Source organism: Aquarana catesbeiana, linkage group LG06 (genome assembly GCF_042186555.1).
Source record: "Aquarana catesbeiana isolate 2022-GZ linkage group LG06, ASM4218655v1, whole genome shotgun sequence".
NCBI lineage: Eukaryota > Metazoa > Chordata > Amphibia > Anura > Ranidae > Aquarana > Aquarana catesbeiana.
This window is the reverse complement of record NC_133329.1, coordinates 69,208,968-69,222,727: the sequence shown is the minus strand read 5'-3', so window position 1 is coordinate 69,222,727 and position 13,760 is coordinate 69,208,968. Positions and strand designations below refer to the sequence as shown.

Sequence of the window (13,760 nt, the reverse complement as noted above, 5' to 3'; positions counted from 1 at the left end):
GCGGTTCTTGGGCAGGTTAAACTCCTTTTGGAGGTCCGTCAGCCGAGCACTGGCATTATATGACCGGCAGAAATGCACACAGACTTTCCTGGCCTGCCTCAGGACATCTGTAAGCCCGGGTACCTGCCCAAGAACCGCTGCACCACCAAGTTAAGGACGTGAGCCAAACAGGGCACATGGGTCATTTGTCCCTGTCGGAGGGCAGAGAGGAGGTTGGTGCCATTGTCGCAAACCACCATTCCTGCCTTAAGTTGGCGTGGCATCAACCACCTCTGAACCTGCCCCTGCAGAGCTGACAGAACCTCTGCCCCAGTGTGGCTCCTGTCCCTCAAGCACACCAGCTTAAGCACCGCATGGCATCTTTTGGCCTGCGTACTTGTGTAGCCCCTTGAACGGCTACGGAGCACCGCTGGTTCCGAGGACAAAGCACAGGAAGAGGCCATAGAGGAAGAAGAAGAGGACGGGGTGGAGGAGAGAGGTGTGTCACAATCATTAGCATTTTGGAGGCGTGGTGGCGGAACAACCTCCAACACTACTGCACCTTGTCCTGCATCCTTCCCAGCTGCCAGCAGAGTCACCCAATGCGCCGTGAAACTTAGGTAACGTCCCTGTCCATGCCTGCTGGACCATGAGTCAGCGGTAATATGCACCTTACCGCTGACCGCCCTGTCCAGCGAGGCATGGACATTGCCTTCCACATGCCGGTAGAGAGCTGGAATCGCCTTCCGTGAGAAAAAGTGGCGTTTGGGTACCTGCCACTGAGGAACCGCACATTCCACAAACTCACGGAAGGGGGCAGAGTCTACCAACTGAAAAGGCAGCAGTTGAAGTGCTAGCAATTTTGCCAAGCTAGCATTCAACCGCTGGGCATGTGGATGGCTGGGAGCAAACTTCTTTCGGTGGTGCAGAAGCTGGGGCAGGGAAATTTGCCTGGTACAATCTGACATCGGTGTACCAAAAGCAGATTGCCCACAAGTACTTGGCTGTGACACACCTAATTCTACACCTTCATTCCTCTCAGTGCAGGTCTCAGAGAGGACTGAAGGTATAGTGGGGTTGGAGATCTCAGCTGATGAGGAGCAAGGAGAGGTCCTCTTTGTTCTTTGGTGTGGGTCTTTTAGGTACGCTTGCCAACGAACTGCATGGCAGGTCAACATATGTCTGGTCAAGCATGTGGTACCCAAGCGGGAGATGTTTTGGCCACGCGAGATACACTTGAGACATATGTTGCAAATAGCAGCGGTGCGATCTGATGCACTCGTCTCAAAAAAGGCCCACACCAAAGAACTTTTTGAATAACACGCAGAGACTGCAGCGCCCTGCACATGTGGAGCTTTGGGGTGTGATGCAGTCAATGTGCTGCCCTTAGGCTGGCCCCTGGAGGGAATCCTGCCTCATTGGTGATGTGCCGCCTCCTCCTCCTCCTCCTCTCTCTCTCCTATCAGGCACCCACGTTGAGTCAGTGACCTCATCATCCCCTCCCTCATCACTGGAGCAAACCTGGCAGTATGCTGCAGCAGGGGGAGCATGACTGCCAGATTGCTGTCCTTCTTGGGCACCCCCTCTGTCCGTGCTGTTACTGCCTTCATCGAGCTCAGTATCATCATCAGAGCCTTCCAAACGCTGGGCATCCTCCTGGAGCATGTACCCAACACTGTAGTCAAACAGTTCGAGGGACTCCTCAGGAGGACATGGCGGGGATAGGGAAGGAGTCACTGATGACATTGAGCCGAAGGAAGAGGCCGCTGCTTTGCCAGACAAAGTACCCTGGGCATGAGTGAGAGAGGATGAGGAGGATGAGGACGGCTTGGTCATCCACTCGACCAAGTCTTCCGCATGTTGCGGCTCAACACGGCCAGCTGCCGAAAAAAAGGCCAAGCATGTCCCACGGCCACGTGCTGATGAGGATGCACCGTCTCCATGACCAGCACTAGACACAGAGCCTGCTTGCCCTCTCTTATTGGCTTGTGACTGTCTGCCTCTCCTTCTTGGCCTTCCAGACATACTAATGGCCTGTAGCTGCACTAAGCTGGGATATATATATATATATATATATATATGTACTGATACTGCAGCTAGCAAAATCAACTGCCTGCCTGTAGTATGAGAACACCACCAACCTTCTACAGGTAGGTTTAGCTGAACACTGTGAGGTGGACGCACCCCACTAACTTGTAGGTTTAGCTGAACACTGTGAGGTGAACGCACCCCACTAACTTGTAGGTTTAGGTGAACACTGTGAGCAGGACGCACCCCACTAACTTGTAGGTTTAGCTGAACACTGTGAGCAGGACGCACCCCACTAACTTGTAGGTTTAGCTGAACACTGTGAGCAGGATGCACCCCACTAACTTGTAGGTTTAGCTGAACACTGTGAGCAGGACGCACCCCACTAACTTGTAGGTTTAGCTGAACACTGTGAGCAGGACGCACTGCACTAACTGTAAATAGTCTAGCTGCCTGACTGTGGTACTAATAGGATCAAAATAACACCAGCAATTTTCTTCAGGTAGCTGTAAATACTGTAACAAGACAAGCCTGCCTGTCAGTAAGAAGATAACAGGAACGGATCTAGCTGAACACTGTGAGCAGGACGCACCCCACTAACTTGTAGGTTTAGCTGAACACTGTGAGCAGGACGCACCGCACTAACTTGTAGGTTTAGCTGAACACTGTGAGCAGGACGCACCCCACTAACTTGTAGGTTTAGCTGAACACTGTGAGCAGGACGCACCCCACTAACTTGTAGTTTTAGCTGAACACTGTGAGCAGGACGCACTGCACTAACTGTAAATAGTCTAGCTGCCTGACTGTGGTACTAATAGGATCAAAAGAACACCAGTAATTTTCTTCAGGTAGCTGTAAATACTGTAATAAGACAAGCCTGCCTGTCAGTAGGAAGATAACAGGAACGGATCTAGCTAAACTGAATACAGTGTATATATATATATATATATATATATATATATATATATATGCAACACCTGGGATGCATATATATACACAATACACTGTAAGTGCAGCTAACTGACTGACTGTTCTGCCTAATCTATCTAACTCAAATCAAATGTCACTGTCTGTCTCTCTCTCTCTCTCTCAATGAACGCCGGAACACACACTACACAGGGCCGCCGTGCAGGCGGCCTTATATAGTGTGGGGCATGTACTAAATCCCCTGAGCCATAATTGGCCAAAGCCTCCTTGGCTTTGGCCAATTACGGCTCTCTGTTCAGACGGCGCTGTGATTGGCCAGGCATGCGGGTCATAGTGCATGCTTGGCCAATCATCAGCCAGCAATGCACTGCGATGCCGCAGTGAATTATGGGCCGTGACGCGCCACACGAATTTGGCGCGAACAGCCCATATCGTTCGCAATTCGGCGAACGGGCGAACAGACGATGTTCGAGTCGAACATGGGTTCAACTTGAACACGGGTTCGACTCGAACACGAAGCTCATCCCTAATCACCACTTATAACCCCCCCCCTCCCACTCCCTTCACCCCTTTTTCTACCCTCCTCTCTCTATCTACTCCTATTTTTTGTTTTGTACTTTTCTTTTAATATTGTGTGGTACTTATAAACAGATTATCTCTTCTGTTTTTAATATATACCTATTAGATTGATGAACCAATAGTCACTAGCTTACTTTTTTCCTTCTGATTGAATCTGCTTATGCTTTTGATGTAATACTTTTTTGGTTTATTCGTTGCTCTACTCGTTACATTTTTACATTATCATGTACTCATCCTGTTCATGAATCAATATGTTTAGCTTTATTGCTATTTGAATATTGTACCACCATCCTTGTATGTACTCAATTTTTCAATCTTTGTTATATTTAAAAAATAATAAACAAATTTGTCAAGAAACTGTTTGGTGATTTGACTAAATATAATCTTACCTGGGCTGGGTAAGGCCCCTTTTACACGAGGCGGACTCCTTTTCAACGGAGCCCGCCTCGGTCCGCCGGCTCAGGGGGAGATCTCTCCGTTGATCTCCGTTGAGCCGGCGGATGACAGGTCCCTCTCTGCTCACTGAGCGGGGAGGGGCTTGTCAGGCGTCGCTGCCGCCTATGGAGGGATCGGATGAAAACGGACAGCATGTCCGTTTTCATCAGATCTCACCCGATCCGATAGCGACGGACCTGGACGTAGGGCCATCCGTCTGCTTTTTGCGGATTGGACCGGGTCGGATGTCAGCGGACATGTCTCCGCTGACATCCGTCGCTCCATAGGCTAACATGGAGCGCCCGTTCAGGTCCGCCGTCAAAACTGACAGGCGGACCTGAACGGTCCGATCGTGTAAAAGGGGCCTAATGCTGCTTCTGAGAGTTTATTGTTTATCAGAGATTTATCCCGATTGTTACTTTTTTCTGTTACACTCTTAACATTTTTTTCACGATCTTGAGGTTTTTTGGGCAGATGGTCTTCTGAGAGCAGACAAGAAAATTCAACACAATTTACATTACTATTGGGGATAATGGAGGAGGAGATTGTCTTAAATATTTGATGTAGATTTGGCTAATTTGCAGAGATCATAACATAGGAATCTAGAGAATTATGAATTGTATTAGTTTATCCAGGTTGGAAAATGTATATACTGTAGATGAATTCTAGCTATGGATATTTTTACATTTATAGTTATATTGGTACAGTTTGGCCCCGTGCCCAACAATGTAGCAGGGCAGCCACTTGGCACAGGACCCAAAGCCTAGGGAGAACACTGGAGAAACTAGTTACTAGAATTACAAATTCTTAGGTAGATAAAATAGTAAGCATGTATGTATTTTACCTATGTAATAGGGTGCTTGAATAGAATTATGCTTTAAAACAGAAATATTGTAATCTCTGCAAATACTTGTAAGTAGGTGCACTTATTCTGCCACTAGGCGGTTCTGTTCCAGAATAGTGTCTGGTTACAGAGAATAGTGTCATCAGGTGCTAGGTCCCTTTTTAGCTAAAGCCCTCCAGCAGTGATGTCATAGGTGAGTCAGTGCTCACATATAAACCAGATTGGGAGGAGCTTTAGGCAGTTGGGGCATGGAAGCCAGAGACCCTACCATCAGGCAGATGTAATCAGCTAAGTGGAAGCCCTGGACAGGGAGAGGTAGCTCCAACCAGAAGAGCAGGTTGTAGACTTCCTGATTCTTATGGTGGTGGAGACTATAGCAAGTTGCAAAAGGCATTTTAGGCCTAGCCAAGTGTTCCCTGGAGTGAGGCTATCCCCCTGGAGGAACTGGGAGAAGTGTACCCAAGCCAGAGGTGACTGTAGTGATCCAGTCTCGTTGGGCATGCACAGGAATTATATCACCAGTGATCATCCAATAGCCATAGAGAAGAGCTGCCAAATCTGAAGGAAGGGGCTGAGAAGTTTGGGTCTGTCAACAGAGCAGTTATGAAAAGCTTTGATCTATCAGCAATGGAAAATGGCAAGTACAAGGTGAGCCTGCCATAATGTGCATGTATGTTGAGCACAATATTGCAAGAGATGTCTACCCTAGGCCATGGTAAATAGAATGCATTAAGGTAAAAAACCTTGACGCTTTAGAACCACTTTAACCCTCCAGTAAATGGCAAACACTCAAATATCAGCTTTGAGTGGACCAACTCTTTATTAAATAACACAGATATTGGTGTTCATTAACTAGATAATTGTTCTAAATAATAGTTTTTTTAAATATTTTTTACTTTTAAAATGCAAGTAAAGCTTTGTTAAATCATCCAATAGCGGGTAAGGCAAAATCCTCTTCTTTTAAATTCTCTTGCACACGATTGGACATTCAGAGTGAGCATAACATATTTGCTAACCCAAGTGAACATTTTCTACTAACCTAATTGTTAAATTTCACAGACAAAATCTTAAATGGCAAACGTGCAAAGTGAAAAAGTGAAAGTACATATGTATGTTATGTTACCCAGTGGGTTATTTGCCAATAAATTTTCTTTTTGATTTTCCTGATTATCTTCATGGTGCTTATTTTGATCTTTTTTAATAAAATGAAAAAAAAAATTGATTGTTAAAATGAACAAACTAACATTTGTTGGCTTTTAATAATAAACAATCCAGACCAAAAGCAAATTTGGTTTCTGTGTAATAATATTTATTTATACAATGAGTTGAAGTTTCTGTAAGAATAAAAGCTGATGGCGCAGTGATTCAAGTAAAAAACGTAGAAACAATATGCAGAACCATATGGAAGAAAAACACTTTTTTATGTCTTATGTTTGGCTATGATCTCCACCCCCATATGAAACCCAATTTGAGAGTGTCCCTATAGGGATGTTCCAACAGAGCCCAGTAGTTACTTCATCAGTGGTCATCCAGTGGGATGCCTAACCAGGAGGAAAGTGCTGAGATAATGGCCACAGCAGACAGAACAGTGATGGATAGTGATGGCTCTGTTCTGCTTCAATAGTGGTAAACTTGCTAGGCCTGAGCTCTGCCACATGGCAGTGGGGGAAATGTGCATAGCCTGTTTAAAATTTAACTAAGTAAGACAACATTTTTAAAGGACTATAGTGAGGTGCCATGGCAGTGGATCAGGAAGATGGAGTGAGAAAAGATTTGTAAATGGTGCTGATACTGCTTCCTGTCTCCAGTATTAGTAAAGTATGGGTCTCTTTGAAAGATTTGTACGTAAGTAAATTTTGGTTCAAAGTGGAGCCTATAAGGGGTTAGGCCACCTTCTGGCTTCTCATGTGTATTTGCTGCATCAAAGATCTCCCTGTGATAATTCTCAAATGTTCCTGTCCACCCAGGATTTCAAGATAGAGAGTGGGAGCCGCTTACGATGAGCAGGTGTACAGAACCAGGAGTTTGGTGCAGCGCTTTCAACTAAAAGAGTCTCCGAGAGATAGAAGAGACAGGTAGCTTAACTCTCCAGCAACTGCCAAACAGTCAAATAACAGCTTTGGGTGGACCAATGCTTTAAATAAAACAGATATTGGTGTTAATTACCTAAATACTGTACATAGGTAAAGTAATGCTGTGTTCACTTCAACCACATAATAACAGGCAGGAAAAAATTATTTATTTAACACTTTCGCACATGATTGGTTTCTGATGAACACAACAAATTCACGAACCTAAGTATTATTATTTATTATTATTATACAGGATTTATATAGTGCCAACAGTTTGCGCAGCGCTTTACAACATCAGGGAAGACAGTATAGTTACAATACAATTCAATACAGGAGGGATAAGAGGGCCCTGCTCATTAGAGCTTACAATCTAGAAGGGAGGGTCAAGTGGAACAAAGGGTAGTAGCTGTGGAGGATGATCAGATGGACAAAATTAAAAAACAGTTGTTAAGTGTGGGTAGGATAGGCTTCTCTGAAGAGGAGGCTTTTCAGGGATCCTCTAAAAGCTAATAGAGAAGGAGATAGATGGACAGATTGGGGTGAGGAGTTCCATAGGCTTGGAGAGGCTCTGGAAAATTCCTGGAGACGAGCATGGGAGCAGGTGATGAGAGAGCTAGAGAGCAGGTCTTGAGAAGAACGAAGAGAACGATTAGGTCAGTATTTAGAGACTAGGTCAGTGATGTAGCTGGGGGCAGAGTTGTGGATGGCTTTGTAGGTAGTTGTTAGTATTTTGAATTTAATTCATTGGGTGAGCGGAAACCAGTGGAGGGATTGACAGAGAGGAGTAGCAGAGACAGAGTGGTTGGTAAGGTGGATGAGTCTGGCAGCAGCATTCATGATGGATTGAAGGGGGGATAGAGTATGCAGAGGTAAGCCAATGAGGAGGGAGTGGCAGTAATCGAGGTGAGAGATAACCAGCGAGTGAATTAAGAGCATTGTTCTGTCATTGGTTAGAAAGGGGCGTATTTTGGAGATGTTGCAGAGGTTAAGGCAGCAAGATTTGAACAGCGATTGGACGTGGGGCTCAAAGGAGTGTTCAGAGTCCAGGACTACTCCTAGGACCTTGGCATGTGGGAATGGACTGATAGTTGTGCCATCAATTTTGACAGAGAGATCAGGGGAAGAGGCATGTGGGGGAGGAAAAATGATAACTTCGGTTTTGGATAGATTGAGTTTGAGGAAGTGATGTGACATCCAAACTGATATATCTGATAGTAAATAAAGTGATACGTGAGGAGAATGAAGGAGCGAGTTGAGGGGCAGAGAAATAGATTTGAGTGTCGTCAGCGTAGAGATGATATTGGAAGCCGTGGGAGGCTGACACAGGGAGGAGGTGTAGATTGAAAATAGGAGAGGTCCAAGAACAAAACCTTGGGGGACCCCAACAGAGAAAGGAAGAAGAGAGGAGGAAGTAGAATTGTAAGTAACGCTAAATGTGCAGTTGGATAAGTAGGTAGAGAACCAGCGAAGAGTACAGTCATGGAGACCAAAGGCGTAGAGTTTTTTGAGGGAGAGGGGGTGGTCAACCGTAAGGCAGCAGAGAGGTCCAGGAGTAGGAGTACAGAATAGTGTCCCTTAGTTTTGGCCGTTAGTATATCATTTTTTAGTTTTAGGAGAGCAGGTTCTGTGTAATGTTGAGGACGAAATCCAGACTAAAGGAGATCAAGAAGGCTATTATAAGCAAGGTGGATGCTCAGTCGGTTGTAGACCAGACGTTCAAGGAGTTCGGATAAAAAGGGGAGCAAGGAGATGGGGCGTAGGTTGTTAAGATTGGTTGGGTCCAGTGAGGGCTTTTTAAGTATGGGGCCGACTAGTGCATGTTTCAAAGAGTTAGGGAAGATGCCAGAAGAGAGGGAGAGATTGAAGATGTGGATTAGAGAGTGTAGAATAGAGCCAGAGGGCGAACGTAGCATTTGCGAGGGAACAGGATCCAGAGGGCAGGTGGTAAGATGGACATTAGCAAGTAATTTAGCAACCTCGTCTATAGTGGTGGGGTTGAAAGAGGCAAGTAATGATTGTACCTGTGGGCATGAGGTGTAAAACATAAAGGGTGTCTGAACAGTAGAGATCTCCTCGCGAATTGTATCAATCTTCTGTTTGAAGTGATTGGTGATCTCCTGGGCAGTAAGTGAGTTAGTGGGTGGAGGCAGTGGAGGACGAAGGAGAGAGCTGAAGGTAGAGAAGAGTTGACGGGGGCGGGATGATAAGATTTTAATGAGGGTGATGAAATAGGTCTGCTTGGCAGTGAGGAGGCTGGAATTGTATTTTTGGAGGGCAGATTTATACTGGCCGAAATCTTTCTGGGACTTTGTCTTACGCCACAGGCGCTTGAGAGCACGGCTGTGTTTTTTCAGACTTCTAGTATCATCTGTTTGCCAGGGTTGAAGGGGATGGGACCTTATTCTGTGTGTAGTAAGGGGGGGCCAGTGTGTCCAGTGATGCTAGAAGTGAAGTGTTGTAGACAGAAGTGGCTAGGTCGGTGCAGGACAGGGGTGCTATTTTGTCATAGAGGTGGTCAGTCGCAGAGTATAGAAGAGAAGGGTTGATATGGCGAAGGTTTCGACGAGTAACCGTTAGGCTTTTGGAGGGAGAGGAGGCGGGGGTGAGGGAGAGAGTGAAATTAATAAGGTAGTGATCAGAGATAGGGTAAGGATAGTTGGAGAGGTTGCATGGAGTGCAAAGATGGGAAAATACGAGGTCAAGGGTGTTGCCTTCAGAGTGAATAGGAGCGTGTATCCATTGCTTCAGGTCAAAGAAGGAGGTTAGACTGAAGTTTGGAAGTTGCAGGAATGTTAGTATTAGTAGGGATGTTGAAGTCCCCAAGAATGATTGTGGGGATTTCAGAAGAGAGAAAGTAGGGTAGTCAGGCAGAGAAGTCATCAAGAAAGGATGATACTGGACCAGGGGGCCAGTAGATCACAGCTATCCTTAGAGAAACTGGGGAGAAGAGACGAATGCAAATGAGGAGAGTGCCAGAGAGGGAGGTGGGTGAAGTACTTGAAAGGTGCTATGAGAGGCTGACAGCTGTCATAGCTAGATGCGGATCCTAGTGGTACAAACATGTAGGGCTGTATGTGATCAGGGACGAATACCCAGAACACAGATCTTTTCCTTTCCGGGAATTCATCCCTGGGCATATATTGCTCTAAATATTTGTATCACTAAGTGCATCATCCAGAGCCATTCAGTCCCACTGCCAACAGCCGGTCAAACTCTATAGGAGGCTGAAAGCTGCTTTGGCGGGACGGGGCTGATGTAGACATGTGCAGAACGAAAAAAATCACTTTCCTTTCGATTCGTTATTTAAATAATTTTGTTTAGTTAAAATTAGTTTAATCTGTTTTGTTTATTCATTTTCAAATTGGATATAAATTCAATTCGACCGTATTTTGAAAATTTTATTCAGCATTCGCATTCAAATTGGTATTCAAATTTAAAATTTTAATTTCGGAAGATGGTTATATTCTTTCTTCTCTATTCTGGTCTTTTGTTTTTTCTATTCTATTTTGTTATTTTCTATTCTAATCTTTTCTATTTTATTCTAATCTATTGTATTCAAATTTAAATCTATTCTAATAGAAATTAAAATTGTCGGAAGTTGGTTATATGCTATTTTATTCTATTCTTTTTTTTTCCATTCTATTCTTTTCTATTCCTTTTCTTGTCTATTCTGTTCTTTTATTTTCTATTCTATCTTGTTCTGATTTACTTTTTTTTTTCTATTCTTTTATTTCCTATTAGATTCTGTTCTGTTTCACTCTAAAAACAAAGGTATCGCCCTTTGGGACTTTATATGAGGTGTGCACAATAGGCCGATGAAATTGACAAATATAAATATAATAAAAGTATTTATTGCAGAAATAATCACACATAAAAAGTAGTATAAACAAAGGCAAAGCTGATACAATTTGTACATGGTTAGAAATACATGAGTATACATCTAAAACACCCGACACATTTTGCGAGATGCGACTCGCTCTTCAGGGGTGGATGCATGTAGGATATATGTGTGTGTGTGTATATGTATATATATATATATATATATATATATATATATATATATATATAGTGGAACCTCGGATTGCGAGTAATGCGGTTAACGAGCGTTTCGCAATACGAGCAATTTTTTTTTTTTTAAATCCTGACTCGGTTTGCGAGTGTTGTCTTGCAAAAGCCTCTGCGGTGTGCAGTGGGACAAATTAATTTTGTTTCCATTGACTTCCATTGACTTCTATGGAGAAACTCGCTTTGGATTACAAGTATTCTCCTGGAACGGATTATGCTCATAATCCAAGGTTCCACTATATATCTATATTTTCTGTAAGGCCCCTCTTACCATTTGTCCATCATTTATTCATGTGTTAAATTACCTTTTTGGTCATTCATTCTTAGATATATCCTACATGCATCCACCCCTGAAGAGCGAGTCACATCTTGCGAAACGCGTCAGTTGTTTAGGATGTTATGTACAGTCAGGTCCATAAATATTGGGACATCAACACATATTTTGCTGAATATGGGCAGATAATATTGCCCAAAACCCTTCAGAATTCATCCTGCTGCTTTTGTCAGCGGTCACATCATCAATAAATACAAGAGAACCAGTTCCATTGGTAGCCATATATGCCCACGCCATGACCCTACCACCACCATGCTTCACTGATGAGGTGGTATGCTTTGGATTATGAGCAGTTCCTTTCCTTCTCCATACTCTTCTCTTCCCATCACTCTGCTACAAGTTGATCTTGGTCTCATCTGTCCATAGGATGTTGTTCTAGAACTGTGAAGGCTTTTTTAGATGTTGTTTGGCAAACTCTAATCTGGCCTTCCTGTTTTTGAGGCTCACCAATGGTTTACATCTTGTGGTGAACCCTCTGTATTCACTCTGGTGAAGTCTTCTCTTGATTGTTGACTTTGACACACATACACCTACCTCCTGGAGAGTGTTCTTGATCTGGCCAACTGTTGTGAAGGGCGTTTTCTTCACCAGGAAAAGAATTCTTCGGTCATCCACCACAGTTGTTTTCCGTGGTCTTCCAGGTCTTTTGGTGTTGCTGAGCTCACCGGTGCGTTCTTTCTTTTTAAGGATGTTCCAAACAGTTGATTTGGCTACACCTAATGTTTTTGCTATCTCTCTGATGGGTTTGTTTTGTTTTTTCAGCCTAATGATGGCTTGCTTCACTGATAGTGACAGCTCTTTGGATCTCATATTGAGAGTTGACAGCAACAGATTCCAAATGCAAATAGTACACTTGAAATGAACTGAATGCAGCCAATTGTCCCATTACTTTTGGTCCCTTAAAAAGTGGTAGGCACATAGACAAACTTTTGTAATTCCTACACCTGATTTGGATGTAAATACCCTCAAAATAAAGCTGAAAGTCTGCAGTTAAAGCACATCTTGTTCGTTTCATTTCAAATCCATTGTGGTGGTGTATAGAGCCAAAAAGATTAGAATTGTGTTGCTGTCCCAATATTTATGGACCTGACTGTATACTCATGTATTTCTAATGCAATGCGATCTTCAAAGCGGAGTTCCACCCAAAAATGGAACTTCCACTTTAAGTGTAGGTGACCCCCTGACATGCCACATTTGGCATGTCATTTTTTTTGGGGGGGAGAGCGTATACCCTTTTTTTAGAGGCATCCGGCTCCCACTTCCCCCTGGGGCACAGCGGTGCTGGAAGGAAGTTCACCTCTCCCCCCTCTGTCTTGGCAATCATCTGGGACACGTATGCGCACTGCATGCCCAGCTGTGAAGCCACAGCCAGGTGCCCACAGTCAGAATCCCGGTGCCGAGGAGAGCAGGGGAAGAGGAGCGGGGCTTCATATGCTGTACACTGGACCGTGGGACAGGTGAGTGTCTGATTAATAAAAGTCAGTAGCTACACTTTTTGTAGCTGCTAACTTTTATATGGGTTGATCCCTGCTTTAACCATGTACAAATTGTATCAGCTTTGCCTTTGTTTATGCTATTTTTATGTGTGGTTATTTCTGCAATACATGTTTTTATTGTATTTATATTTTGTTAATTTCATCAGCCTATTGTACACACCTCATATAAAGTTCCAAAGGGTGATACCTTTGCTTTTATTGTATTATTAGGGATGGAGGTGTGTCACTGGTGACACCAAACCTCTCTTTTATTTATTCTGTTTCAATCTTTTTTTTATATTCTATTCCCTGATTTTCTGTAATGGAAATTTGTAAATTCTTTATATAATTGTATTCTATTTTGTATGTATTGCACACTGTCCTCACTGTGCACACAGCACTAATAATGTTTTTAGTACATGTTTACATTCTTTTGAGTCCTGATTAGAATTAGCCTGCCTATGTAACGCCCCTTGTTACCATAAATGTACAATTGTAATATTAATGTGATACCTACGTAATCATGTGTATAAAAACCTTCAACTGCGTCATAATAAACAGAACAGTTATTTGGAAAGATGCTGAGCGTATCTTGTGTGTCTGTTCCCTACTGCAGTAGTTATTATTAATTTGGAACCACTAATCAATATGAGGATAGGAGTTGCCCATCTACAAAATGTCCAGCTCATTTTCTATTATATTTTATTCTATTAATTTATTTTCTATTCTATTATAGTATATTATTTTATATTCTATTCTAATCTGTTCTACTCCATTCGATTCTATTTTACATCTGAATTTTTGAATAACGAAAAATTTGTCCGAATTTAGATTCGGAACGAAACGAACTGCACCTGTCTAGCTGATGGTGCACCTAGCAGTACAAACTTTTAAGGCCGTATGAGACCAAGAACACCTGTGACTTCTGCCCACAGCCAAACACCTTTGATCCTTGCAACGGGGCTAAATGCCCAGTGTGCTTTGGACCTAACAATAACATTCGCTGTGTATTATTATTTAGC

The 13,760-nt window shown here is 43.4% G+C and overlaps 1 protein-coding gene across 2 annotated transcripts in view; it reads right to left on the bottom strand.

The window, feature by feature from the left end:
* Window positions 1-5,757: 5,757 nt before the first annotated feature.
* LOC141148593 (tapasin-like) overlaps window positions 5,758-13,760 on the bottom strand; it is a 51,251-nt gene continuing 43,248 nt past the window's right edge. The window contains exon 5 of one of the 2 annotated variants that reach the window (XM_073636189.1): window positions 5,758-5,984. In XM_073636189.1, the coding sequence (XP_073492290.1) occupies window positions 5,860-5,984 (125 nt within the window). In that variant the 3' untranslated portion in view covers window positions 5,758-5,859. The remainder of the gene's footprint in view (window positions 5,985-13,760) is intronic. The other variant, XM_073636188.1, reaches the window with a different exon arrangement.